The sequence below is a fragment of the Orbicella faveolata genome, unplaced genomic scaffold (genome assembly GCF_042242905.1).
Source record: "Orbicella faveolata isolate gen_17 unplaced genomic scaffold, um_ofav_v1 contig_25, whole genome shotgun sequence".
Lineage (NCBI taxonomy): Eukaryota > Metazoa > Cnidaria > Anthozoa > Scleractinia > Merulinidae > Orbicella > Orbicella faveolata.
The window spans coordinates 18,185,001-18,212,800 of NW_028301553.1; the positions used below are offsets into that span (position 1 = coordinate 18,185,001).

The 27,800-nt window shown below is 38.3% G+C and overlaps 2 protein-coding genes across 2 annotated transcripts in view; one reads left to right on the plus strand and one right to left on the minus strand.

Moving 5' to 3' along the window:
• LOC110049595 (cyclic AMP receptor-like protein A) overlaps nucleotides 1-14,986 on the plus strand; it is a 23,034-nt gene extending 8,048 nt beyond the window's left edge. The window contains exons 3-14 of the mRNA XM_089293194.1: nucleotides 3,483-3,537; nucleotides 4,767-4,823; nucleotides 5,241-5,304; nucleotides 5,744-5,828; nucleotides 6,632-6,721; nucleotides 7,753-7,800; nucleotides 9,124-9,202; nucleotides 9,566-9,625; nucleotides 12,751-12,830; nucleotides 13,557-13,630; nucleotides 13,889-13,959; nucleotides 14,229-14,986. Coding sequence (XP_089149320.1) covers nucleotides 3,483-3,537; nucleotides 4,767-4,823; nucleotides 5,241-5,304; nucleotides 5,744-5,828; nucleotides 6,632-6,721; nucleotides 7,753-7,800; nucleotides 9,124-9,202; nucleotides 9,566-9,625; nucleotides 12,751-12,830; nucleotides 13,557-13,630; nucleotides 13,889-13,959; nucleotides 14,229-14,333 — 868 coding nt within the window. The 3' untranslated portion in view covers nucleotides 14,334-14,986. The remainder of the gene's footprint in view (nucleotides 1-3,482; nucleotides 3,538-4,766; nucleotides 4,824-5,240; nucleotides 5,305-5,743; nucleotides 5,829-6,631; nucleotides 6,722-7,752; nucleotides 7,801-9,123; nucleotides 9,203-9,565; nucleotides 9,626-12,750; nucleotides 12,831-13,556; nucleotides 13,631-13,888; nucleotides 13,960-14,228) is intronic.
• A 221-nt stretch (nucleotides 14,987-15,207) lies between these two features.
• LOC110049594 (cyclic AMP receptor-like protein A) lies at nucleotides 15,208-27,711 on the minus strand. Its single transcript, XM_020755398.2, has 14 exons — nucleotides 27,506-27,711; nucleotides 27,353-27,405; nucleotides 26,236-26,290; nucleotides 25,591-25,647; nucleotides 25,046-25,109; nucleotides 24,490-24,577; nucleotides 23,080-23,169; nucleotides 22,291-22,338; nucleotides 21,054-21,132; nucleotides 19,621-19,668; nucleotides 18,165-18,247; nucleotides 17,799-17,872; nucleotides 17,563-17,633; nucleotides 15,208-16,793 (listed from the first exon to the last, which is right to left on the minus strand). Exons 1-14 carry the CDS (start codon nucleotides 27,548-27,550, stop codon nucleotides 16,611-16,613), a joined length of 1,038 nt encoding a protein of 345 aa, XP_020611057.2. The 5' UTR covers nucleotides 27,551-27,711; the 3' UTR covers nucleotides 15,208-16,610.
• Between the last annotated feature and the right edge of the window lie 89 nt (nucleotides 27,712-27,800).

Sequence of the window (27,800 nt, forward strand, 5' to 3'; positions counted from 1 at the left end):
CTTCAAGCGAAAAAATTTATCCGAGAAAACAGCGCTAAGAAAAATATCTTGCTTCGCAAACAAACCCCGCCCACAAACGCCTTCAACTGGGTTCTCAGATCACTGAGCCAATCAGCGCTTGGAAAATTTACTACCAATTAAGTCGCGGTGAAATTTACGCGTGAATCTGGAAAAAAACCTTGCCGTTTCGCAATGCGCTCAAGGCGGAGAGATAATTTTTCTGCAGCTGGGTTTTTCTTGAAGCTGGTTTGGCAAAATGGGGAAGACGAAAAAGGATACGAACGCTAGAGTAGCTGGGCGACGAGAACAAACAAAAGAAAGCGCGGCAGAGCAAATGTGCATGGATAATATTCCAGTGGATCTCGATGAGTTAGACGATTCATCGGTATCGATCTCAACAAAAGAGTCACTGTAAACATCGCTGTTATCGCTGTCGAGTTCCCAAATTTTGCACAACCTTTCTCTTCTCTTGACTCGATCTTTTTGCCCGCTTGATACGTCCGTCGCTTCACCCGCGAGGCCAACTTTCGCTTCTTCACTCATTGATGTATTTTCATTCATTCTTCGCTTTTTCGAACTGGTAAACGGAGTTTTCCGTGGTCCATGTTTACTTATAACTTAACAGAATTGCATCTAATACGAAAAATGCTTGGATTAACAATGCTGATTAACTGAGTAGCCAGCCAATTCGTGGTATCCATATCGGTAATACTCCCGCGAAAGGTAGTCTCGGTTGATTGCATACACGTTATAGGGCTGTCAATCAAGAGGGAACTTTTACTTCCGGCCATAACGTAAAACATCCATTTCTCCGCCAATATTAGGTTTTTTTCAATTTTGTTTTCAGAAATTAGAGATTACTCTTCGACCATTAGTTTGAACCAAAAATCCAAATTTGAAGAAAATTGCCGATCTGAAGGTATACTGTAACCTTAAGTTGTTTATTATATGGCTCATCAATAAAGAGAAAAATCATTCGAGCGGAAGTCGTCGATTTACATCCGGCGATGCGCGCGTTTACCGATTCATTCATCGTCTCAAACCCAGGGCAAAACTACACAGTCAGTGAATTTCACCACTGTATTACGTATTCCGTTAAAAACACTCATTTCTTTACGGAAAAGTCACTGTCACAGCCTCAAAAACGTATTTTAGTATCGTGGTACCACAAGTTGATGGGGAAGTTTTTCCGACTTTTGGGGCGAAACGTCAACGGATATAGAAAAGACAGCAAGTGCTTCAAAATTTCGGTGAAAGAAAATACTAATGCTTCAGAATGCACTGCTCAAAATAAGCTTAACTCGATCTTCGCATTCGCTTTCGACAACATATCTTCGTCTTCTTCATTCTGGGATTTATGGATGAACATTTCAAGCCTTGTGAACGTCTGCAGTTATCAGAGACACTGCTACCGACAGAAACCGCCCGATTGTTTACATCTGATGATCCTGGAAGCTGATTTACACTTGCTTGTGTCAAAGCGAGGGAATCTATTTGACGAGAACTTTGACGGAGTTCAATACTTCGATAATTGCTGTGACTAAGATGATAACTTAAAAGTTTCTTTGTGGTGTTCTGCTCAGGATGCATGGCAGATCTGCCGATGGTGTTTTTTACTTAGGCTCTTCCTAATTTGCATAATCCGGACTCTCAGAAACATTGGCTTGGATATTAAATGGTGTGAGGTGTTATTTTGCTTTTTTATCAAAAATTGCTCCTAAAATTATTAAATTGGGCGGGAATTAAAAAACACTCGATGAATATTCTTTTAGACTTGGCCCTCAATGAGATTAATTCATATTCAACGTAATCCTGGCGTTTCAAGTTAATTGAAACATTTTGAGGCCGTTAATTTTCAGCGTCAACTCAGGAAAATATTGCGCTAATTTTCATTCATGTTGGTTGTTGTCTTCGTTATAATTTTCTTTTGTCTCGAATCACCATGCTATTGAACATTTCTGTATATCATGAATTAATAAAACGCGCGATTGCTTTCCGGCTATTTTCCCGAAGCATGACGTCATTTCGTTGTTATGGTAACTCAGACCTTCGTGAGACTTAACCTAATTTGAAACTTTCATCTTTCTCTAGCACACCAGTAACATTCGATTTTCCATTTGGATTGATAATGGTGCTGCTCTCGTTGCTCAAAGTTGGACGGCATCGTTACTCAAAAATCCGATTGAGCCACCTTAAGAAAATTAAGGGCCAAGGGGCTACTATCAGACCGATAGTTCCGAGACATAAACACTCTATTGTCTTTATTGTTCACCACTAAATTTTCTTCCGTGCGCCAGTTAAAAAATCATAATAAATTATTTTCAACTTTTTAGATGAAAGTCGTGACAGCCAAATGTAAAATCTGAAAAAGAAAACAGACAAAAACCCACTTAATACAATTTCAATTGTTTGTTTTCTACAAGCCCGCTTGTTTACAGAAAATTTTTCACGGACGAGTACTATCCATCCGGGTATTTTCCGCGGACGGGCACTGTGGTCTGATAGTGTCTCTCCGCGGACGAACGCTATCGCACCACGTGATCAATTTAAACCAATGAGAATCGGAGGAAATTTAGTGGTGAACTCTATTCGCTGACAGACAACGATCGCGCGGCTCATGAGACTTTTAGGCGTAGAAATACACAAAATTGTATGTTTTATGTTTAGAGTCACAGCGTCTTTAGAGTGACAATGAAGCAGTTAGACTACTCGCCCTCGTTTTCTATGAGTAATACGTTTACCATTGGAGCTCGTAATCTAATTGTGATATAGTGATGCCGACTGAGAGGCCGACCGGCCGATCGATCTACCTGCCCGCCCGCCTGCCTACCAGCTATTAAAGTAGAGGACTTAAAGAACGTAACTCAGCAGGAACTTATTCCATGTTTGAATGTTCACGCTTCGCTCAATTTTTTCACTCAAACTCCACGTGGTCTGTACAATTATTCCTACGCATGCACGGAAAATACTTATCAAAAGCAGTTTTGTTATCATGGCCCGCGCGCTTTTAGTCAGAGCTGAGCGAACATTCAGCGCTCTAGGCGAAATCTAAAACCAGTACTACAAAGTCCTGGGTCTGGTTAAAAAGTGCGGATGCGGTTTCTGAGCATGCGCAGAGAGAGTAACTGCTATTGCAAATACTGTCTCACCTTCCAATTTCACCCAGAGGTCTTGATTTCTTGGTGCAATCTCTGGCCAGATTGAATGACACACTATCCATCTACTTACCTACCTACCTACCTACCTACCTACCTACCTACCTACCTACCTACCTACCTACCTACCTACCTACCTACCTACCTACCTACCTACCTACCTACCTACCTGCCTACCTACCTACCTACCTACCTACATACCCACTGACCTACCCTCTTAGTGACTTACGTACTTACCAACCTGGCTACCCTACCCAGCTACATACCTACCCCTTTTACCCACCAACTTCACTTGTTTGTTTATTTTCCTTTTATGATTATTTACAGCTTGTTCATCATTTTTGTCATCTGGTTGTTTAAAACCTACAAATATTTTCACCAGGTAATGGTTCATTTACAGTGTTTTTTCAGTAACTTAGTTTTGTATGTGACAAAATAAGTTAACGTGTTGTAATGTTGTCTGGATGTTGTAATAGTCCTTTTCACGGTTACCTTTGCTCAGTTGCGTTATAATAAAATCTAGCATGTATGTGAAGCAATTTCGGGCTATTTTGTAGTTTTAGCCCGAAATTGCCTCGAATCCACGTTGTATTACATTGTAATGCAAATGAGAAAAATTAACCGTGAAAAGGGCTATTGAGCAGTAACCCTCAAACCAAGCAGTATTGATGTTCGTAACGACAATTAATGGACGCAAGAGAGGCAAACCGAATTGTTAATTCCTTTGCTGGTATGTTTCATTGACGTCTTCACAACACGCATGAGGAACTTCATATCGAGGTAAAAGTACGCCATGAGTTCCAATAACAATCTAGTGCCCAGTGCCCAGCTTCTTTCACAAAACCCAATCACAAACACTATTTCGTTTGATAGCTTCCTGTTCTACTGGTGAGTCACAGGAGGGTGCGAGGGGCATGGGGACAAGACTGGTTAAAAGCAGAAACTCGTACTCGTTGTGTACTCATTCTTCGATCTCAAATCCCCTGACGTCATATTGCAGTAAGCCATGGATATCAAATATTAAAACGTTGGTCTTGGCAAATACTGCCGAGAACGAGAGCTCAGAAATGCTGCTTTCCATCGGATATGTCACAGACAGGACGTAAAACATCTTTGGACTTATAACAATAACAATGATAAGAAAACGAATACTCCTGGATTTCAAATGGAAAGAAGTAGGAGAAAGTAATTGGCGAACCTGGAATTTTTACAGTAACAAATGGCACAAAACGACTCGTCGTCGACAAAATCAAAATCTTTGTGTTTGCTTTTTGTGGGTGAAGTTCAAGTCAAATTATTTGACTCGACGATGGATATTCCGATGCAAAATACGCAAGTGACAATCGTAGCATATAGTGTTAGAGGTTTAGAAAAAATACGTCGTTTCCACTTTATCTCGGTTTACAAAAATTTAGTCAAGGAGAAGAGTGTTTATGACGTGCGATGACGAAAACGGCGACGACAGCGATGGCGACGACGACAGTGGCAATGACGGTGATGGTGATGATGATAATGATGATGATGATGGTGATGATGATAATGATGATGATGATGATGATGATGATGATGATGATGATGATGATGATGATCTGTGTTTATTCTGGATTTCAGAGATTAATCTTGGCACTCAGTGTTGCAGCTCTGTGTGGAAGTATTTCTTTTATGCTGGTACGTACTATACGTAAACTGCCTCTCACCCGGACTCCGAGATGTAAAACCTCGATTTTTATGAATTGGAATCCACAATTAGCTGAAGGTGTCAGGACAAACAGAAATGCAAATCTAACTATGTGCAAATCCAGAATCCAAACACGTCGAATTAATTCAGTCTTCAATCCCGCCTTCACTATCTAGCATGGGGTGCAATCCGGGAACAATATTGTCATTTTGTATCCCGAAGCTAATCCAAGATAGAAAGATAAATAAAGAAATTGTTTTTTAAGCGTCCTAAGTTAAATTACAGATCAAGTAAAAAACGTTACAACATAATTTAGTGTTTTGACCAGATACACGCAGTCCTCAACAGAGCGCAGACAGTATTATAATTATAATTCATATTTGGCTTTTCATTTTATTGACCACTAGACTGGTGTCCCGCAAGAAAGAGGCACCTTGTGTGAATTCCAAGCATGGCTCATCACATATTTTGGTAACTCGTCGTTTTTTTATATAAGCTACAAAACTAACGTATCCTAGTGACTTCTTTATATTGGAGAACGTTTAGTGTCATTTGATATGAACATTTTAAGTATAAGGTTACACTCTTCACTCTTTTCAGAAAATGTCATAGCGCCACTCCTTTTTACGTTTGGCTCGTAGCAGTTTCATAAAGGAACAAAAAAATCATTGTATGTCATTTTGGTCCGGCCAAAGGCTGACCGCACCCATGGGTCAAGTTCGCTTTCTGTCCTATTTCGAAGAGAAATGGCAAGGCTGTGATCCTTATCAGATTGTTAAGATAGATAGACCATATATGCAAATAAATAATAAAACAAAAGGAAATGCGAAATGAAGCGCATAAAAAAAGTAAGTCTTTTCAGATTAGGTGAATACATCATACTATGTCAATACTTTGTTTGATTTTTAAGTTCTTGCACTTTTGTTCTGGGTTTGTTGCATCACGTTTAATATTTGGAGAGCATTGAGGGGCGACAGAGCAAAACGGTTAGAAAGGTACGTGGATGTATTCTTATTCCTCGCTGAATTCCCATTCTTCATTATTCAAATGTCTGTCTTATCAGAGGACATTAACTTAACAACAGTTTATTTATTTCTACTAATGTAAACAACTAAAAGAATTTACAAGATTATAATTATAAATAAATAAATAAACAGTACAGTACATACAGTAGTGGGACACCCAAAATAACTAAAAAGCTAAACTAGTTGGGTGACCGTAATTATAATAATTAAAAATGTGAGAGTCAGGAAAGAGGCACAACAAACACATTGGTACACATAAATATCATAAACTTGGTACAAGAGTAAATATACAAAACAAAACAAAATAGATAGATATAAACCATCAAAATATCAGTAAAGGTTAATAGAGACTAATGAAATGCGAAGTTAGTTCTTTTTTAAATTGATTAGAAGTACAACACTTGAATCTTTCATCGAGTTCATTCCATAATTTAGGTCCATTAAATCGAATATTAAATTACCAAATAATATTTAATAACCAAATGGTGCATCCTCTGTTGTTTAACCCTGTTGACGCCTGTAGCTCAGAAAAAAAAAAGATTTAATAAAATGCGAGCTTTTTTGGACGAAATTTTCTTTCACACGCAAATGAATCAATGCTCTTGTTCTAAATTACAGGGACACAAACTTTGTTACACGAGACAGCGCAGCGTCGGTTAATTGCTGTTAATGTTGAACATGTTGAAAAGGCAGATATATTTTGGATTTCCCTTTCCCGTAAAAAAGCGTAATAAATAAATTGTTACATTGTTTTTGTTTCGGTGTGTAAATAGGTACTATCACGTGATCTCCTGGGGAGTGCCACTTGTTGTTGCCAGTCTTCCGTTCAGTGAAAATGCCTACGGACCCGCGGGACCCTGGTGGTGAGTTTGTGGACAAGCTACGAGTTAGTGGAAAAAGGAAGGTCTTTTAAATTAATCTAAGTTACTCAGTTATTTCCCCTTAGAAATAACGTGTTTTGATGCCCACGTAATAATGCGTTGGTTCTACTTGTACTAGGAACGGGAAATCAATAAAATTTGGCGTGCGTTTATGAGGAAAAGGAGGAGGAGGATTATCATTACTATTATTATTATTATTATTATTATCATTATTATTAATGGTAATAGGACTGAGTGGAGTCCAATTCGGTCTGTAATCATAGAGTGATTAACAAAATCGGACGACCGAGAAGCGGGAGTCCGATTTGTTAATCGCGAGTATGATTACAGACTGCATTGGACGACACGATGGCCTGTTACCAATTAATCAAAACTATGACAAAGTTCGAAAAACGAACAAACCATCGATTGATCGCTGAACGATTAAACGTCGTAATGAATGCTGAAAAACACAGCAGTTTACTCAACAGTGCACCGCAACAGCGCGCATAAAATGACGCGTACTGTCCAGTTACAAGCATGAGGCGTACACTGTCCAATTAATGCTCAAATCGGGCTGTTGATAATTTTGTTATAGTTTTGATAATTATCACTATCACTATCGCTATCACTATCACTGTCACTATCACTATTACTATTATTATTATTAATATTATTATTATTATTATTTTTAAAGTAGAGTTTTTGCCATTTAAATGTGTAGAGTATTTTTTACTATTCTTATTTAAATTTTTTCGACAAATGACAATAGACAAATGTATAAGGGTTGTAAAGAATGAGTGTAATTTGTAATTCGTTTGTAAGTTAGTATTTCCCTGACATATATATTGTCCTAAGAATTTTTACAGTTGTAATTTTTTATAAGCCACTTATAAACATTATTATCACTATCACTATCACTATCACTATTATTACTATTATTATTACTATTATTATCATTATTATTATTATTATTATTATTATTATTATTATTATTTGTTTAATCACCTGAATGAGTCTGCTGTGCATTGCAGCTGGGTTGCAGGCGATGTTGAAAACAGTGCCATATGGAGATTTGCGACGTAAGTTTGTTGTGAAAACATAAATATAATTTCCTTTGCAGTAACTGCATAATGACAGCTCAAGTTTAAACCCTCTCCTAGGCTTCAAGTTTTATGGAGAGGGGATTAGTTCCCTTGTGTGAGGGTTACAGATTCCGATAAACTGTTGCAGAATTAATAATTAGTTTAGTCGAATTCCCAACTTTCAAAATTCATCAACGCAATGCGCGGAAGAGACATATTAGACCATCAATAATCAGTAAGCAAAGAGGCTTATTTCAGCCAATCAAACAACCACAAGCCTGCGTGATGTTAAAGAGCCTCGAGCACTAGAGATCGCGAAACCAGTTTTTATCTTCAAAGCAGATCGTATCATCATTGCCGACTACACAGGAACTTATAGATTGTGTAGGTCCACAGTAGAACAAGAGACGATCGTCGACTTTTGAGTAGAAAACAAAACATGTTTAGTTTATGGGTCGCGGCAAGAAGGGGGATCACAACTGGAAGAGAGCAGCTAACCGACGATGAAGTTAAATCGTCTCCAACTTAAAGAAAGCTCAAATGTGTAACATGTATGCGAGCAACCCTTGCTATTAGCCTCGGGGGGAGGTACTCCCCAACGTTTTTGGTGGGTGGTATGCGGCTTAAACTTTCAGACAAAAATCTGTGATTTTCCATACGCTATTTCAGACCTGCGCAAAAAATCAATACCCCATTACAGACTTCCAAAACTAGTATACGGTTCTAATATATGACCGCAGCTAATCAGAATTGGCTTCCACTTGCGTAAAAATTTGAGAAGGGCTATAAATTTGCCAGTGTTGATGGGAAACAAAAACATTCCTTGTAAACAAAATACCCAATACCCAAATACCCAATGCCAAGTCAGAGTGAAAAAAAACCTAATACCTAATACCCTTTTTCCGATCAAAACCGCTCAAAACCGCTACATCGCCTATTTAAGAGAGTACACCGCCTCCCTCCCGGGGCTATTAGCCCAGTCACAACTTCAGTCTGGACAAACGTAGTGAAGGACTGCGTCGTATAACCCACACCCAAAAAATGTTCCGCTTAACTGATACAACGAATGACTCCATGGTTATTTAAGGAGTTTTGGTTAAGCTAGATGAAATTTGTCAGAATGTTAAGGGTATAAATCATCTCATGGAAGGTCTTCGCCCGCTCAGTTATCCTCGTGTTTGAAATTATTTGATATTAAGCTTGCTGTGCCGATCAAAGACTTTGTAGGTCCACATCAGCTTTTTAGCTGCCATTTAATGACCTACGTGACTTTTTAAAAAAAATACTTAAGTGGTCTATTTTACTCTTGCTATCAAACAGCTACTACATTCCTCTGTTTATTTGCATCATTGGACTTTTCATTGCTTACACATATATCTTTGTCACTCACCGGCGAGAGGTCAGTGTTACATGTAACATTTTTATTTGTTTATTTCTGTTTTGCTTGCAAGCTATCTGTCAATTGTAATCGTTTTGCATTGTGTTTTCCTGGCTTTTACTTTATGTCGCGACGTTTCAGTATTCCGGAGTATTGCGTGCAAGTTTGTCCCGCCGATTTTTTTTTTCAACCAAGAGATAACTTGTTTAGGGTTTGATTTTTACTCGGCTTTCATTTATTTGTAATGATGGAATTCCGAGTATAAATATATAGTTCCAGCTGAGTTCAGCTCATGTTGATGAACAAAGTCGCCTTTGTAGAAACACCTTGATGAAAATGACTTTATTCTTTTGTAATAAGCGAATTCGTGATGTCATTTTTCAGGTTAAGCGATGGGAAGGAGTTCACAGCAGGAACAGTGCAGCAGAAGATGAACAGAGAAAGGTTGAATTGATCATATTAATATCTCATTCTCATTCTCAAATCTCATTCTATCCTTGTGGTGCTATTCTCTTACTGCGCCTTTCAATAACATGCGGACTCTAAAATTCAAAGCTCAACCGACGAATGCGTTTTTCGCTACCGTCAATCAAATGTTCGGCGGCTCCTTCCGGCTACTGCCGAGCGCGCGGTAATCAAATCATTGAGCACAGTTCAGACAATGAAACAGTGCTCAGAAGTAGTCGGAAGCTGGGAGGAGCCGCCGAACATTTGGTTGACGGTAGCGAAAAACGCATTTGTCGTTTAAGCTTTGAATTTTAGAGTCCGCATGTTTTTGAAAGGCGCAGTAAGAACAAAAGCAATTTGGTCCAAACGCATCCGCAGATTAGTTAGCGCCAAAGTCGACTATATGTTGGCGAAAGATACATTTCATAGAGGACTACCCACGAACGTTGAGTGCTTTTCCTTGTGGTAGAACACAACATGTAAGGCGCATGCGTTCTAGTATTGCTAGTGTGATAAACTCCGTTCTCGAGTTCAGATGCACCTTTTTTTTATCTTTTGTAATGAGTCATACGACACTCTCGTTTTGGCCGGGGATAGCAGCTTTATGTCAGGTAACGTCAGTTCTCCTTTTTTAATACAAAGAACGCTCCTGTGACCGCGTATCTTCTGGAATCTTCCCTAGCTCGATTCAAGAAATGTTGTCTGCTTTGTGTGTTTGCCAGGGTTCAAATGAAGAATAACTACTTAATAACCGAGAGTGAGGTCGTTACGGGAAAATCTCAAACTGAGGCCTTGCCGTATTGACTGAGCGATAGCGAGGTCAATACGGTAGGCCGAGGTTTGAGATTTTCCCGTAACGACCGAACGGTCGAGGTTATTAAGTTGTTTATTATATGGCTCATCAATAAAGAGAAAAATCATTCGAGCGGAAGTCGTCAATTTACACCCGGCGATGCGCGCGTTTACCGATTCATTCATCGTCTCAAACCTAGGGCAAAACTACACAGTCAGTGAATTTCACCACTGTATTACGTATTCCGTTAAAAACACTCATTTCTTTACGGAAAAGTCACTGTCACAGCCTCAAAAACGTATTTTAGTATCGTGGTACCACAAGTTGATGGGGAAGTTTTTCCGACTTTTGGGGCGAAACGTCAACGCATATAGAAAAGACAGCAAGTGCTTCAGAATTGTCCAAACCAACCGTCTTTCGGTGAAAGAAGATACTAATGCTTCAGAATGCACTGCTCAAAATAAGCTTAACTCGATCTTCGCATTCGCTTTCGACAACATATCTTCGCCTTCTTCATTCTGGGATTTATGGATGAACATTTCAAACCTTGTGAACGTCTGCAGTTATCAGAGACACTGCTACCGACAGAAACCGCCCGATTGTTTACATCTGATGATCCTGGAAGCTGATTTACACTTGCTTGTGTCAAAGCGAGGGAATCTATTTGACGAGAACTTTGACGGAGTTCAATACTTCGGTAATTGCTGTGACTAAGATGATAACTTATAAGTTTCTTTGTGGTGTTCTGCTCAGGATGCATGGCAGATCTGCCGATGGTGTTTTTTACTTAGCGATTTTAGCTTTACTTAAGACTAGGCAAACTTTGATTGTTTTTCACTAGTGCCCGCCAAGGTTACCGACTGGTAAGTCATCTATATAAATTTTATTAAAGAAATATCTCTAAACTTTTAGCTACTGATATTCTCGTACTGATTTTAATCGGCTTTCATCGCTTCAATGCGCTTGAATTTTCAGAACCTAATTTGCATAATCCGTAATCGGCCCGTGGGCATTACGGGAGAATAATGCCCTACAATTCAGTGACAATTAACCAATCAGAGCGCGCGTTATATCGGCCACAAGCCAAAGCCATATAATAATGGAAACATACTGCTTCTCCTTAGCAACTTGTTTGTTTCCTGTTCTATGAAAGAAAGCCAAAATTTCATATTCAGCCGAAACTTTCCCGCGTTAGTTACATGCAAAACTAGTAAATAAACTTCGTTATTATCGCCGCAGACTCCGTGGCACTTAAACCGCCAATTAATTACATGAGTCGATGATTTGACTCGCTCACCGATGTGGGATATAATTTCGGTCAAGTAAAGATCTCTACCTTCAATACTTCTCGTTGAAACGCTCCTCAGTTGTATTACTCGATAGCATTTTGTATTAGTTTGATGTGGTTTTATTGTTAACACCAAAGCTGGCAAGAGAATAAGAACGCACTATTTCGTGACTCGACGTGACTATTTGATTAGTTCTAGTTTTATTGGTGAAATAAAAATTTGCGTTTTGAATAAAACGAAATCGTTCCTCTTCGACTTTTTAGCAGATATTTACCTTTTATATTCCATTTATCTTCAGCTGTGAGTAAAAAAAAAATACACATCTTTCTGATATTTTCGTGGAAACAAAGGTATCTTGTTGCATACATTGGTGAGGAAAACAAAAGTATCAAATTACAAACGTTGGTATGAAAAGTAAAATTGTCACGTTTGCTACAAAATGAATGAAACGCAGCATAAAATACCACAATAAATTTAAAACCGTCTTGACAAACAATAAACGTAACTTATTTTTGAGCCTGGAAAGAAAACACAAACATGAAACATACACACTGCTAAGGTTATGTCTTACCAAGTGTTTGTCCGCTCATATTCTGCAAAGGGGAAAAGGCCTTGGGGGAGAACGGCAGGTGTGAGGACCTGTTTGACTACTGTATCAGAGCCGTAAATTACACTCTACACTACCTGAGATTGTCTCAGATAATGCAATCCTCCAATAGAATGTCGGGGAAGATAAGATGCAGCTCGGAAGATAAGCTCGGTCTCTATCTCCTGATATCACAACCAGGGACAACCAACACCTTGATTATTTTAAGTCAGTTTCGGATAAAGTACGTCATAAATCCAATCCAGCGATTATTGTTTTGTTACACTGTTTGACAGAAAACCATAATCATAATGTGAAAGAAAACTTGCTTCAAGTGCATCTGAGAAGCCACAAAGGCGACGGAAAGAAAAGCTTTGTTGTGAACTCTGCGGTACATAATCCTTGTGTCCAGTGAGCCACTAACATCTACAAGCTGTATGGTTTTCTGTTTCAGTTATGGTTGAACCACATTAATTCATTGATGGCGTATCCATTCATCTATCTCGTCCTGTCATTGGCTCCTTTTATTCACAGGTAACTGGTAAAATTACATACATCACTTCCTACAGATATCGAGGCATCTCAGGAAAAGTCATGGCTGTATTACGGAATCATAAGGAAGCGCTTCGTCAGCTTATGTAGGAAGAATGTATCACGTTAAACTGTAAAATGGAAAACTGAAGCTTTCCGGAAGTACTGACTTCAAGTTGTCGTAGCCTACGTGCATTCCTACATTCAGAGCCTGCATCTCCCTTCCTTTTTGACCAGCGTTCAGGAAACACGTTTCCTGATCCCGGGACGCGGCCTCTGAATACAAGATTGAGCCTGCGCGAACGTACGTAGACTTGCTGGTTTGACTCAGCTTAGCACTGGATACCAACATGAGAGGATGAAGAGGAAGACATTTCATCCCCCTTATAGACCTCTTATTCCCAAGGTAATCCCTCTCCAGTTGTTACCCAGTTCTGCCGCTGATAATTTTTTGCCATACATGCGTAGATATTTTCGCGGAGAGTGAAAACGCGTGTGGAGTCGCTTCCGGTTGGGCTGTCCACGTGAGCACAATTGGCTTTTTGAAGACCCTCCTGAGATTTCCAAAACCGAGAATGGTAACTTGTAAGGGATTACTTTGGGAATAAACCTACATGGGACATTAACTGTCTCACTCTTTATCCTCTATTTCTGCTTATCATCTTCAATTTTTCTAAAGAAAGAAAAACTTAATACGAACAAAGATTTTTTCATTATGTTTGATTGCAGAGTTTACAACGCCATTTCTTCAGAACCAAGCTTCGTGCTCATTCTTCTTCATGTGATTTCTATTCCTCTGACAGGTAAAGTAACTTGTCAGTTCTGTCATTTTCCTATGCTTGATATAGCACTACTGGTCCAGAAAAGGTTAAATGAGAGGTAAGAAAACTGCAGGGTCTGTTGATTTGAACTAATGGAACTTCACACAGTATCCTTATTGCCGATAGTTGAATCAATTATTTTCTTTCAAATTAATTATGTTTCTCGTATACTCGATTAGTCAAATGTTCATCTGGGTACACTTTTGTTTTCACGAAAACTCACAAGCATGTCTTTTGTAGGTTTGATTAATGCCATTGCATTTGGAATTAACAAAGAAACCCTCAGCAGACTGAACTGGAGTGACATGAAGGTACGGTGAATAGAACGGTGTGTAAATAATGATAATATAAAAAGATACCACTCTAAATGTATCAAACTGGAGGCCTCCTTTATTGCTATCAATGTTGTTCCGTCTGAAATGAATACTGAAAAGTCTGGCGCTGTTGGCATTGAAATAATTCGTGTTAAACTCATAGTAGGTTAAAAGATTACCGCAAAGCTCTTTCGTCGCTCCTTCTCAGCTGACTAGATGTGTGATACACATTGTAACAGTTGTTATCTCTTTCTTTTGTTTTGTAGACGGCTTTTCAGCAGCATTTTCCCGTCGGGAACATGAGAATGGACTCGTCCATGGGGGAGCATAGACTTGGAGAACCCACCAAAACGAATGACTATCAGATATAGCAACCTGTCTTAAACAGGGCGGGGCTAGTGCAAGAAGAGCCTTGCACAAATAAATGGCTATGAGGGGTTCAGAACCTATTAAGACAATCGTACTACTCAAGTGGCGCGCATGGTCTTGTTTTAGAATTAAAAAGTGTAGCATACAAAATTTTATTACACTCAGAAGCTTTTTCCTGCTGCTGAACTTATAGTATTAACGAGTAGGTAGGCTGGCTGTCAACATTTAAAAGTCGTTTTCTTTTGTCTTGAAAGGTAATAGGCCGCCAAAATTAGACTTAAGACAAAACAACAAGGTTAATTTCCCGGTCTGGGCATTCTGTTATATAGGCTATCATAGTGTATGGTTTTTCGGAGCAGTTTCGGTGTGAAACTGGGTCGATATAGATTTTGACCATCTCTTCTGAACCTAGTGTGGTTCGTTCAAGCTGGTCAAGAATTAGGTATAATTCTTAAAAGATACTTTAATAAGGCACCACCAGATTTACAGGGTTGGTGTGAGAAATGTCCCTATATTTAGGTTTTGTAAAATTTGCAATGTGCAGTTATGTAAACTAATTGTGGCAGGGGCCGAGTGGGAAATCAAATTTTCCTGGTGCCTGCGGGAAAAAAAATAGCAGGTTATTAAAATTTCGGAATTGCTTTGTTGTAAATAATGGTTCGATTGTCAAAAAAGCTTAGCTTTCTTATAGCACTTGGGATGCACAGATTAGTGCTCACGGTACTCAACCGCTGGCAGTAACGAGAGTGTAACGAAAGCCGCTGGTAGTAATTAACGTGAAACGAGAACCGTTGGCAGTATTTTACAAGGGAACTAACACTGAACTGATTTGATTTTTACAAGTCACAAATTCACAAGAAACAGGGCACGAAGAGCTGCCATGAAATAAGTTTTATTTCTAGCATGCTTACTATAGTCTAAACATGGTGTTTACTAAGTTATACTTCCTATGTTTGAAATTCTATTCATTTTCATTTGACAGTTGCACGTGTCATTTTGGGATATTTTAAGGGTCTAAAATAATATCCGGGTCACAAGATGACGCATGTTTTTTACATTTCAGGAATTGTCCAAGGACAAATGTCTACATATAGTTCAAGCGAAAAGGAAGCTATTGTGGTCATTACTTAAAATATTCATTACACCTTTGATCCTTCAGCGAAGATCCGGTTGACCTGCACCTCTTTAAAGCCTCTATTCTGGTTGGTTCTTGTGAATCTGCACCTCTTTTGTTCGTCGGTTTAGGGGCATTCTTTGTGTCCTTTATCTATTGTTTCGTTTGACCAATTATAAGGAACCTTGTAAATGGTGCAGGTCGCCCATGAAGATGTCGAGACATCAAAAGAATTCTCCGCCTTGATAATAATTTACGTGAAACCAAACAACCGAGGGATCTCACTTGGCCTGTCATTCACAATCCAATCCGACTCCTTGCTGAAGTCATGGGCTGCCAAGACCTATCCCTTCCTTCGTGCGTAACTGCACGATATAAATCGGAAATATTTCGTATTTTACGAAAATGTCCGAAAATAATACTTACATCTCTGACTTCTAAAGATAACTTACAACAATGCGTTCAGCATTAATCTAGAACATTAAATTAAGGTGATTCCTCAGTATTGCACTGCGCAGCCCTACTGCGCACGATTTTCGCGTAATTAGCGCGCGCACATGAGCGCGCGTAAGATCTCTCCCTCAAGCTAAGCCTGACAGCAAAATAAATGCTCGTTTTCTCTTAAACGAGCATGGTGAACTATATTTTTAATGGCATAATTTTGGTGCTCAAATTATCCGCTCAACGTTAAAAATTAAGGAAAAAATTGTTCTGAAGGAAAACAAAATAACACTAAAATAGTGCACAAAGCCGTTACTCGAGGATGCGAATGATGACCTTGAAAACAACGATTCGAGAAACGTTTTGAGCCAATGTCCTTTAGAATTGACTGATTTTTCCATAAATTATATATTACTTTGTTCCATGTACCAGAGACGTCCTACCTATCAAATTTTTTTTCAAGTATTGCTTTAATAACCTTTGTTTCCAGCCACCACAAAATGTAACGTGAACTTATGAAATATCGCTCGTGGTTAAGCATAAATGTGGTAAGATTGACCCATCATATCTCTTTAACGAGCATGGCGACCTATCCTTTTTAATGTATTTTTCGAAACAGTACTTGGCAGGGAACATTCTGGGAAAGTTTCAAAAAAATTGTTCGGCAACTTTTGTTTCAGAGGAATCACCTTCAGCCACAGCGCGTTTTAAAGCAAATTGCTATCTATTGTCCCAAGGGGGGTGGTGGAGCGGCAACTGGTGTGGGAGAGGGGGGACGGGGAGGGGATTCAGTTGATGTTGCCGAGGACCAAGATGAGTCATCATTGGGTCTGACTTCTGTTGACTCTCCCACAGGATACTCTCGGACAAGACGCTTCTCAGAAGCTGAGTGCTGCATGAAAGCAACCTGAAATAATCAATAATAACCACTTATAATACTTCCTCATGGGTTTATCCTCTCCTACTACTCAGGGCAGAGGCAAGGGCTTATTGCATAAGACTGAAGACTCTCGAAAACTCACTTAAACTAGCTAAAAATACTAAAATTCGCCGGAAATCTGACTTCGAGGAATTCTCAGTGCATGCTCTACATACAAAACAAAACTGACGGCGCTGGATAAACACCATATAACAAAGATTTTACCGAACATGTATGTATACGTCTAATACGTTAGGCTGGCTATAGGACTAACACACATTGTTTCAACTATTAGCGCGGTTTTCACTTAAGTGTTGAAGTGAAGTAATTCGCATTTGATTTGATTTGCATTTCTACGCTAAGCAATTGGCTGAAAAATACTTGATCAGAAGTAACACCAAAACCAATCATGACTCGCTGACACAAGTTTTTCAGCTACATGTATTTACTTGAGGTTTGATAGGCTCTCTGCACTGTTTGTGTTCTTCTGGTCAGAGTGATTACTTTGGTTTTGATTTACTACACTGGATTGAAATTAATTCCCGTGGAATGTTGCAAAATTCGCCCTAACATTCAAGATTTTTCGTATTTTGAACCTAATTGTAAAACTTGGCAGTGTCGTGTAGACTTGAGAAAACTCCATCGCTTTATTGCTTAGATATCAGTTTTCATCACACACTTCAGCAGAAAACTAATCAGAACGGAGTACATTGCCGATAATCCCATGCAGATTTTCCCGGCTTAGAATATGGCGTACCTTCATGTGAGACCAGTTGAGCCTGCTCAGTGTTTCTTTGTCCATACCAAAGACAATGGCATTTAGCACCCCTAAATAAACCAGCACAAAAGAAAAGGCCAGAAATCCCTTATAATATAATAGATGATTCGGGTTTTGTGATGAAATTTAACTTATAAAACAACTTAGAACCATAATAACGGTCATCGTCGCTTGATGGAAAAATCAACCAAAAAGGCTAAAATAAAAAACCTCACCAACTAAGGGACTGGACAGAACTTGGAGTAACAGAAGAGTGAAGTTGTCCTCTGAACTGGCTGCGTCCTGAATTCTAGAAAGTTAAAATTATTCAAAACAAAACTCCAGCTATTGTCACCATATCAGTCTGAGCCAAAATAAATGAAGGGTAATGATATATTGAGAGTTTTACAAAACAGCCCCAACGTCCCTGGATCTCGTCCTAATGTATTTTTACTCGTGATCATTCATCGTTTGTCGGAATTATGTATTAGCAAATTTTCACTTCGAAATAAACTAACCTAAAATAACAACTTCTTTTGTAGCGACAATGATCTAAATGTATTTGATATACGAGTTATACAAAACAAACTAGCTTTACGAACCTGTGTATAAGAGGACATATTGTTGTTACAAGATAAACCACGGGGTACCACATCAGGGGCTTTATATCTTCCTTCATCAATGCCTGCCAATCAACCATAAAGCACATTGATATCACAGTCAGTCGTTCAACAAACAATTAATTAAACATTCTTACTTCTTACTCATTTACTGTGCACATGACATGAAGTGTCCATAGCAGCTGTAACGTTAAGTAACTTAGGGCGTGATTCCTAATTCGGAGTGCAAAAAACACCAAAAATACACAAATTGAATTTCTTCCGCGCTGCCACTGACTACTTGATAGCAGAAATTGAGATTCCGTAATCTGTTAAATAAATCGAGTCAATTCTCGCGGATTATTAATTTCTGCTTGCGGTTATTTTTACGAAATTCAATTTCCGCGGATCGTCGAAAAACCTACGAAATTCGGGAACGGAATTAGATCCTGCGAAAATTTAATGCCTCACAGTACTATTCGACTTTTTGATAGCTAAATTTTCAACTGACCTAAATGTATCTAAATCTTGTGTTATTGTCAGTTTCGTTACATGTCCATTTAGAGTAAAAGGACTGATTTTGAAATTCATATCATTCACATGTTGATGACGTCATGTACCTCAGTGATTAGAGTGTCGGTATTTTGGAGTTGGAAGTTCACCGAGGACTCGGATCTTTCTGTCCCACGAACGTGACATCATTTCATCTAGATCATTGCCGGGTTTCTAAACTTGTTGTGGGTTTGGCTCATCAGTTTAAAAAGCATTCAGAAACATTCCGCCCTAAATGACTGCAGTCTGATTTGACATTTACGACGAAAGAAAAACAGGTGTCATTCCCAGTTAAAATGCCCCCCTCAAAACTTATTTCGGCCAGTTAAAAAGTGGCTCTGATTTAACATCCATGCAAAGTAAAATAAAAATCTGTAAGACAGATTTTTCGCAAACTAAGAAAATGTGAAGTTAAAAAATAGCTCAAAATCTGTAAGACAGATTTTTATTTTACTTTGCGTGAATGTTAAATCAGAGCCAATTTATTCCTGCAATTCTGAGGTGGGTTCATAGGGTAGATTTTGAGAAAAACGTGATTTAACCTACTAGTGCCCAGTCTCTCCTTGGGTACTCGGTCGTTCATTTTGGCCATTTGTTGACGTTTAATTGTTCAAGTTTCACATAGAACGGTAAAATACTTAAGTAAACAGTAAATAGAGAAAGGAAAAACATCTTGTAATAGTTTTCAAAAGAGTTAAAAGTTGGGCTGTTATAATCCTTCAAAACTGTAGTAAGCAACCTTAAATTACAATAATCTTCAGAGACCAAAATGTTGCACTATAGGTTCATTTGCTACTGCAAAAAAAAAAAAACATAAGCTTTCAGTAGAAAAGAAAAACATGGGGTATCGATATATCTTACATGTAGATCTAATTACTTCCTTTTACGCTTTAGAAAAAAAACTTACTTTACTTCGCTCAGCTTCAGCATTGTATATTCCTTCCCAACGTTTTATCTACGGGATAAAAAGCAGAGCACATTGACTATAACTTTAATTGAACCTTTTTTTCACTACAGTTGGCAATTTAAGTGTAACCTTGAACCTGTTGCTCATTTGTTTTAACATTACTTCTTGTAAACATCCTGTTCATACCGATAATTTGACCGCACATCACCAAAGGCATCACAGTGAACCTTACGTGCTTTACTTAAAATCTTTGATGTCCCTGAATCACCGAGGAGCTAAAAACCATTTAAACAACACCTATACCTAGGGAAAATAAGGGGGCAGTGTTCCGTTATTTTTCTTGCAAAAATTCACACTGCAATTAGGAATTTGAAACCATAATCTTTGCAATTCCTGTGCAAACACTACATCTATAGGTCCTATAGTTTTAGTTCTAGAATAGGTAATGTAGTCCAATATATATATATATATATATATATATATATATATATATATATATATATATATATATATATATATATCATTGGAAGAAAGAACAGGGAACAAGAACATTTGTGTGATACGATGCAAAGTTATAGGGGAGGGCTGCTACTTCCACAGCTTCCAATTTGACATTGGAAACAAGCAGAGAAAACGGTCATTAACGTATTAAATACACACCACCTCAATTAGACTACGAGTAGTCCCTCTTTCCCTGAGTCCGTCGTGCATGGCGCCAAAGAAAACTGTGAGAGAAAAATGGCCGCGCGAAAGCGCGCTCCTCGCCTCCAGGATTTCGCGCGGCCATTTTTTTCTTGCGGTTTTCTTTCGCGTCACGCACGACAGTCTATTTAGCTTTATTGCCTAAGAACATACGCGATGCTTCCCTAAGGGGGAGGTAGATAGAAGAAAGAGAAGAAAAAATTTACAGATTTGCACTAAAATACTAATAAAGCTGATCACTCACTGATGACAAAAGGAATGCTCACTAATATGGAAACTGTTCGCTTAACTTGCCGAGCGTGGCGTGAAAGTTCCGTCCTTTCCGGCGTTATAATACATTTATTCCAAGGATGCAGAACAGAATTATTGTTTCTACTGTAGGGGACATTAATGGAGTGTAATTGTAAGATGATGCTATGGAATGTATAAGGAAGGATTACCTTCTCTGAGAAAGAACTACTCAATATATATATATGGAAAAGGGTTTGGACCTTGGCCTCTGCCTCTCTGGGGTGGGACGGGGGGAGGGTGAAAAGAAAGATCTTCGCAGTTGTAATATCTATATGAGCCATTTCGAAGAAAGGTTTTGAAAGTCATACACAATGGAACAGAATTATTAAATCTGTATGTCAAAACAGAAGCATATCACAAAATGAAACAGAATTATTAAATCTGTATGTCAAACTGAGCCATGCTTTGAAATGCAAGGTGACTTTCTGATATCAACTGACCTGTCTCCTGATTGTTATAAAGATGTAAGAATAAACAATAAAAAGTCCAATGATGCACAGATACACAGGAATATAATAGCTACGGATGAAAAACACCGGAAGAATATTATAACATGTTAGTTTTTAATATTAATCAATACGTGTGTAAAATGCAAAATACAGAAGTGACGAGGGTTAGCTTACAGCACCTAATGCACACATACAGCGGACTGGGTCTTTCAGGAGACGGGGGAGGATTGGAGAAGGAAGCAGCTTAATTCTAACGTAGCAGGCCTGTTGACCATGTTAGGGAGTTTGTGGTCGTAAGGCTGCCAACATTCCTTAATACGTACATTTACCGTAAATCCTCGAATAAGCGCCCCTTCAAATAAGCGCCCCTCCTATCAGCCGAAATTTAAAATAAGTGCCCCCCTTGAATAAGCGCCCCCTCCCCTCCCCCTGATTTTGTGGACAAGTAATGAGACAACAAAGGATGTATAGTTTTCCTCATGTAGTATTAGATTTGTACATTGTTTCAGTTTGTGAACACATTAAGTGAACAAATTAAGTACTAACCGTGCTGCAATTTAAACTTTAGGATCAGCTTATGTCAATAAACAGCAGATGATGTATTAAAAAAATGATCATGCCAGGCCATGATTTGGGAAAAATTAAATAAGCATCCTGCCTCAAATAAGCGCCCCCCTCAAATAAGCACCCCCGTCTTCTCCTAAATTTGAAATAAGCGCCCTGGGCGCTAATTCAAAGATTTATGGTAACTATATGATTGATATAAACAAGCAACTAACTTGCTTAATGGCAATGTTTGCTGCTCGACTTACATGTAATTGCTGACTTTCAACTAGTCAAGCTATGCTGAACTGCAAATGACCATGAAGTCATTAGATTCTAAACAACTGTTGTGCTGCATCAGCATGAGAGAAAAACGTTTCATCAAAGGTCATGAATATCAACTCCAAGTAAATTAAGGTAAAATGCTGTAGTGAGTTTGCAATCAGCAGAGGTTTCAAGAGCAAAGGTCCAGAGCTGACTCAAAGCCAATTGACTCGGCTCAACAATCATGGCCAGCCATGTCTGCCTCAGGTTGGGTCTTCAAACATGTACTGGTAAGCACGTGCAACATTTTCATAATCCCTTATTAACAAACGGGTAAGGTGCACTGAAAATTACAAATGGATTAAGCAACCAGCCAATATGTTAGTAAATCAATATTTAAGTACAAAATTTTGATCCTTACGTAGCAAACCTCCATGCCACACTATTATCACTTTCTTTGGAAATCCAGCTGGAAAGGAAACAATGTAATGAAAGAGTATCTTGCTATTTTAGACCTGCGAAATCTGAAATTTGCCAGTTCAAGAGTTATTACCATAATGTGTAAACACCAAATGTTCTTGAAATCATTTTCATGTAAAATTCATCGTAAAAGTTCATCTGCATATAACAGAAATGGACCGATATCCTGTGACATTCATTAAGGCAAAATTTGGCCAACAACTTGTGAACCACTTCTCAACTACAAGTTATCTAACTCAAAAACGCATTTCGTAGACAATTTGTTGAATGATATAACAGTGGTTGTCTGAATTTTGCCAACTAAATAATTATATGGCCATGTTGTGTGCAGTTTTGTAGCCAGGATAATTTTTGAGCGCTTGCATATTGAAATATGACACAAACAGTGTAAGTAGTCAACATCAGGTGTACTTTGGCTGTTACTGTATATTAATTACTTGTCTGACAGAATTAAAAATGACTTTTTTCACAGGCAACCCAAGCTAACAAAAAGAGCCACAAAAACCCACCTTGTCAGGATTTTGTCAATACTGCCATGCCACTCCCAGCCTGAGGGTGATTTTGTCATTAGACACCATGGCTATGAACCCAAGGACAACCAAAGGAAAGCCCTATCACTAGCTTGGGCTAGCTGTGTCTGGTTGTAATTTACATGTAGTTAGTTCTTACTATCTCAAATTTTGCTGTCAAATTATTCTAATTATAAAAATTCTCCATATCCACTACTCACCACCAGGCCCCTGCTGGTCCATAATGATTATTGATTAAAGGTAAGCAGGCAACAATTAAGGGAATTCCCCATGAAACAAGGTGATAATATCTGAAAATAGAATCAATTCACTTATGAAAGCAAAAGGATATTCTGGTGTGGAACATAAAATTCAAATTACTTTTAAGATTTAATACAACTGGAGCATTTTAATGAGCATGCAGGTTGTGGTATTGGAAAGCATATTTAGTAATACACAACTGTGTGCCAGCTACATGTATGTAGAACTACCAGACAACTGAGTCATGAACTGAACAGGGGCAAATATTGTGGATTTTCAGGGACACATCACCCAAAAGTCCATCTAGCCTAAAACTACAATTCACACTACCATTGAACTGAAGTTCACTGGATCATGTGTACTAAAGGTATCCGCAGTCGAGTGTCAATTGATACCCCCAATCGACCCACGATTGACATCTTGATTGACACTCCACAGACATCCTGATCGATACTTGGTCGACACTACACCAATATCTCGATTGGCACTCAATCGACACTTGACCAACAGTTGGTGGATAGTCCGCTGAGTGTCAACCGACTCACATGCGTGGATCGAAAATAAGTCAACTCATAACTGACCCTCGACCGAGAAGTAGATCAAGTATCAACCGAGGTGTTGATGGAGTGGCGATTGAATATCAATCAAGGGTCGATCAAGGACATCAATCGACACTCAACTGCGGGTGGACACCTCTACTACACATGATCCAATTTATTTATACCTAATTTTAACTTTTTGGTATGCTTCAGCAGCATATAAGGCAATTTTGGTAGTACGTACCATGGCTCAAGCCAAAATACCAAAGGCAAGACCAAATGAACCTAAAATGCTGCCAAAGCATGCCACAAAAGGTTTAAATAGGTATACTGTGTTGTTCCAGAAAATATCCATACTCTTCCCACAAGGGATTTTTGGTATACAACCCCCCAACCCTCTGGAAATTCCAGTTTTGGTTCCTACATACCCTTGAAAATTTTGGCTTTTGAGTCACCCCTGGCTTTCCTCTTTGGAATTTCTAATAACCCTCCTTGGGGTAAGTATGGCTATTTTCTGGAACCACACATTTACTTTACCCAAATTTGGCCAAGTGACCATGATATCATAGCCATATGAGACCAGTGAATTGATTTCACAGGATATCAGGACAGTGGGCAGAGTTTTGGACTGGCAAATTACGAATTTGGGTACATTAAGGTGTAATTTACAGTACTTTTTAAAAAGAACAGTAGGTTAAAAATAATGTAGCTGTAAGATTCCTACATGCAATACAAACAAATTGTAGAATGCATAATATCAAAATATTGTTAGCTTAATGAAACATAGTAGACAGCTGGAATGAATGAAGAGAGAACAATCATCTAACTTACTTTTCGAAGTTATCTGTTTTGACTCCTTTGATTGCATTCCAGTACAAGTTGAATGTTACACAGCAAACCCAGAGGAGAACAGAAAAACCTAGTGTAATAATGCAACATGTCATGATGTCATGTGTAACTGAAACTGAACTGGTCTTCTGGTGGTGGTTCATGACACTGGCCAAGTTCTACTGATTCGTGAAAATCAGTTCCAAAAGGTTTTAAAAATAAAATGAATAAAAAAGACCAGTTATAACCTTATGTAAAAATTTATGCTAATACTTTTTGCTCTTTAGTGAAGAATGAAAACCTCAAACAGTTTTTGAGCAACCAGGCCCAGGCTTGAGTTCATCACCTGACCCCTAAATTTCTTTCAAAGCCCAAAATTTAGTCAAGCAACTAAAGTGAAAATATGCAATAAAAATAACACACTCTCGTACCCCAGAAAAGGTTGACAAGATCCACTTAGTCAAAAAAAGAATGCTTAGTCAAAAAAAGAATGGTAACTAGTACGTGTAAGAGTAAATTAATATCACAATAATTTTATTGTTCAATTGGTACTTCATACTTGTAAAAGAGAGTAGCCATGCCTGGAAGTCACATAAACCGTTGTCATCAGGAGGAACACCTGTCTAGAGTCAAAATGTTAAAAATTTAACTGAGGAAATAATTATTTCTTTGGAAAATGCAAATTATAAGAAAGTAATGGATAAGTTAAACTTCATTTAGCATTAATTCAAAACATCTACGACTATGTCAAAGCTACGTAACTCTTCTTCTGATTGATTGATTGATTGATTGATTGATTGATTGATTGATTGATTGATTGATTGATTGAAAAAAAGAACTCAGCATGATAACTCATAAATTATTATTATGTATCCAGCCATCTTCCGTGCTATTATGTATCCAGCCATAACCTTGCGCTTGGTCAATAATCCATATACATGTATGCAATGTATAACTAAATGCACTAGAGAGTAGGAGACACAACAATTATTTCCACCATAAAGTGATGGTTAGTCCTTTGGTATATCTGTCTGTTTGTCTGACTTCTGTCCATCTGTCTGTCTGTCTCTGTATGACTCACTAAGCTTTAAACTTAACACTTACCAGCAAATAACCAACACTGTCAAGAAAAGCAGCCACACTGAGAGCCAAGATAAGTCTCTGTTAAAAATAATTACAACCTTCTTTAGAAGGTGAGAAAAGTACATTCTCATCACAATATACAAAACTTGATAGAGGTTGGAACTAATCATTTTCAATTGGATCTGTTCTCATTTCAGTTCAAGTTAAGTTTATATAATGCTATAAATTGTGGAACAAAACTTGCCTGAAGACACATAATTGTACATACCAAATGTAATATTAAGGAAGTCACATCAGATCTTCTAAAGAATTACCAAAATTTACGAAGAGTACGATCAGTTACTAAAAAGCTCTGCCGAAACTTTAAGCATAGCTACCATGAGATTGTTGAATATTTATTGGATTATCAGAAAGTATCAAGAAAACGATGTGAAAATTTCAGTGCTTTAATAAATACCACAGGGCTTGTTTCTATACAGTCTATACTTACGCTTTTCATTGCAGACCATAAAATTAAAGTTCTCAAGCTGAGCCAAATTTACAAGTCTACAACCACAGGATTTACAATCATCTAATTTGAGGAGCATGGAAGAAAAAATGCTACCCCATGCTAACAAATCTGAGTTTGAGTGAGTGGTGAAAGTGATAGAGTATTAAGTACCATACCTGCACAAAATACTTGTACTTTTTGAAGAGCCATATGACAAATATTATGAAAAAGCTGTAAATATATTTTGAAGGGCACAAGTCAGAGAAATAGCAAAAAATAGCAAAAGAATACCTCAATGAAACTGAATTTGACTTATATTAAGTAGTTGTTATTGGAGTAGGGAATTCATGATACCATGTGGGAGGGATAGGGGGAATTTTAAAAAGTTGCCTCGAAATCTTGGTGAAGCTAGAAGACATCACGAGACAACACCACTCTTTTTTAACCAAAAAGAAAGGCCTTCAAAAGCTTTGTCCTGTGTAAAGATAAACTTTTGTTCGTGAACGTTTAATCAGGGGACTGAATTTTTTCCCTTCCGTACCACCTAGTATGTTGAACACCATTAGGGCACACCATTACCACTAGGGTAACCCAAGCACTCAGCTAAAGTTACCTAGTTTAGTATTTAGGTAATGCTAACTCCCTTGCAAACATGTTCATGAAACAAACAGAAGACATTTGCAAGTGCTAGGGTAACCCTCTTCGGTGTTGCTAGGGTAACCCTGAAACTAGGGTTATCCTTGCTGCTTGTCAACAAGGCCTAACTGACCACAAGTAAATGGTGACTGAAAATTACAGAAACTATGTAACTTTAATTTTTGCTCCAAGAAGTCATATCACGAGTCTGCGAACCCTGTAGCCTGGTCTCCGAGAGCGGAAATGTTTGGCAGGCTAGTAAGTTATACCTTGAAAATTGGCCATAAAATAACAGCTGGGATACAGTTTTCATACCAAGTCAACGTCAATATTGGAACAAAATGTAGGAGAAATGTTTATGGCTGGCAGAGTAAATCTGAATACTAGCAGCAATACATAACATCAACACCGCTTTCGATCCGTTTGACGACATACGAAAACTTCAAACGATGACACGTATTCGAAATTAGACTTCGAAGGGGTGCTTAATTTTAAAAGTTCTGTCACGATTTAACGATGCACACGAGCCTCGGTTTCGACGACACCAAAAAAAATGAAAACAACACAAGTGGCCCTGTATTACTGAGAAAAAAATCATAAAAAAATAATATTTACAACATTTACAGACGTGCAGATGATAATAAGCTTGTTACACACCTGGCGATCAAGGAAAAAGACGCCACTGTAAGCTTCACATTGGATATTACACCCTGAAAAACAACTCTAGTATTGAGTTTATGTACTGTGTTGACCTTTGTAATGTTGTCAGGATAACATAGAAGATAACTAGTACCTGACTCAAATACTTACGCAGTAGTGTTGGTTTTCTGTAAACAATGTACATTTCCCCGCCATCTTTGCTTACTTTCCGAATGCTCAACATCTAGCAGGGGAGGGGAGGGAGCGGCTTAGCGAAAGTTTTAGTCTATTTCCTTGGGTGAAAAATTTAATAAATGATATTTATCAACATTCTAACATGCGAAATACTCTAATAATATTCGGGACTTAGAGACCAGAGAATTAAATCCATAAAAATCGTCCTTGGCCCTTCCTGAGCTGAGCGTACTAGAGTCATCCCCTCTCCCCTCCCTCTCTCATCCCTCTT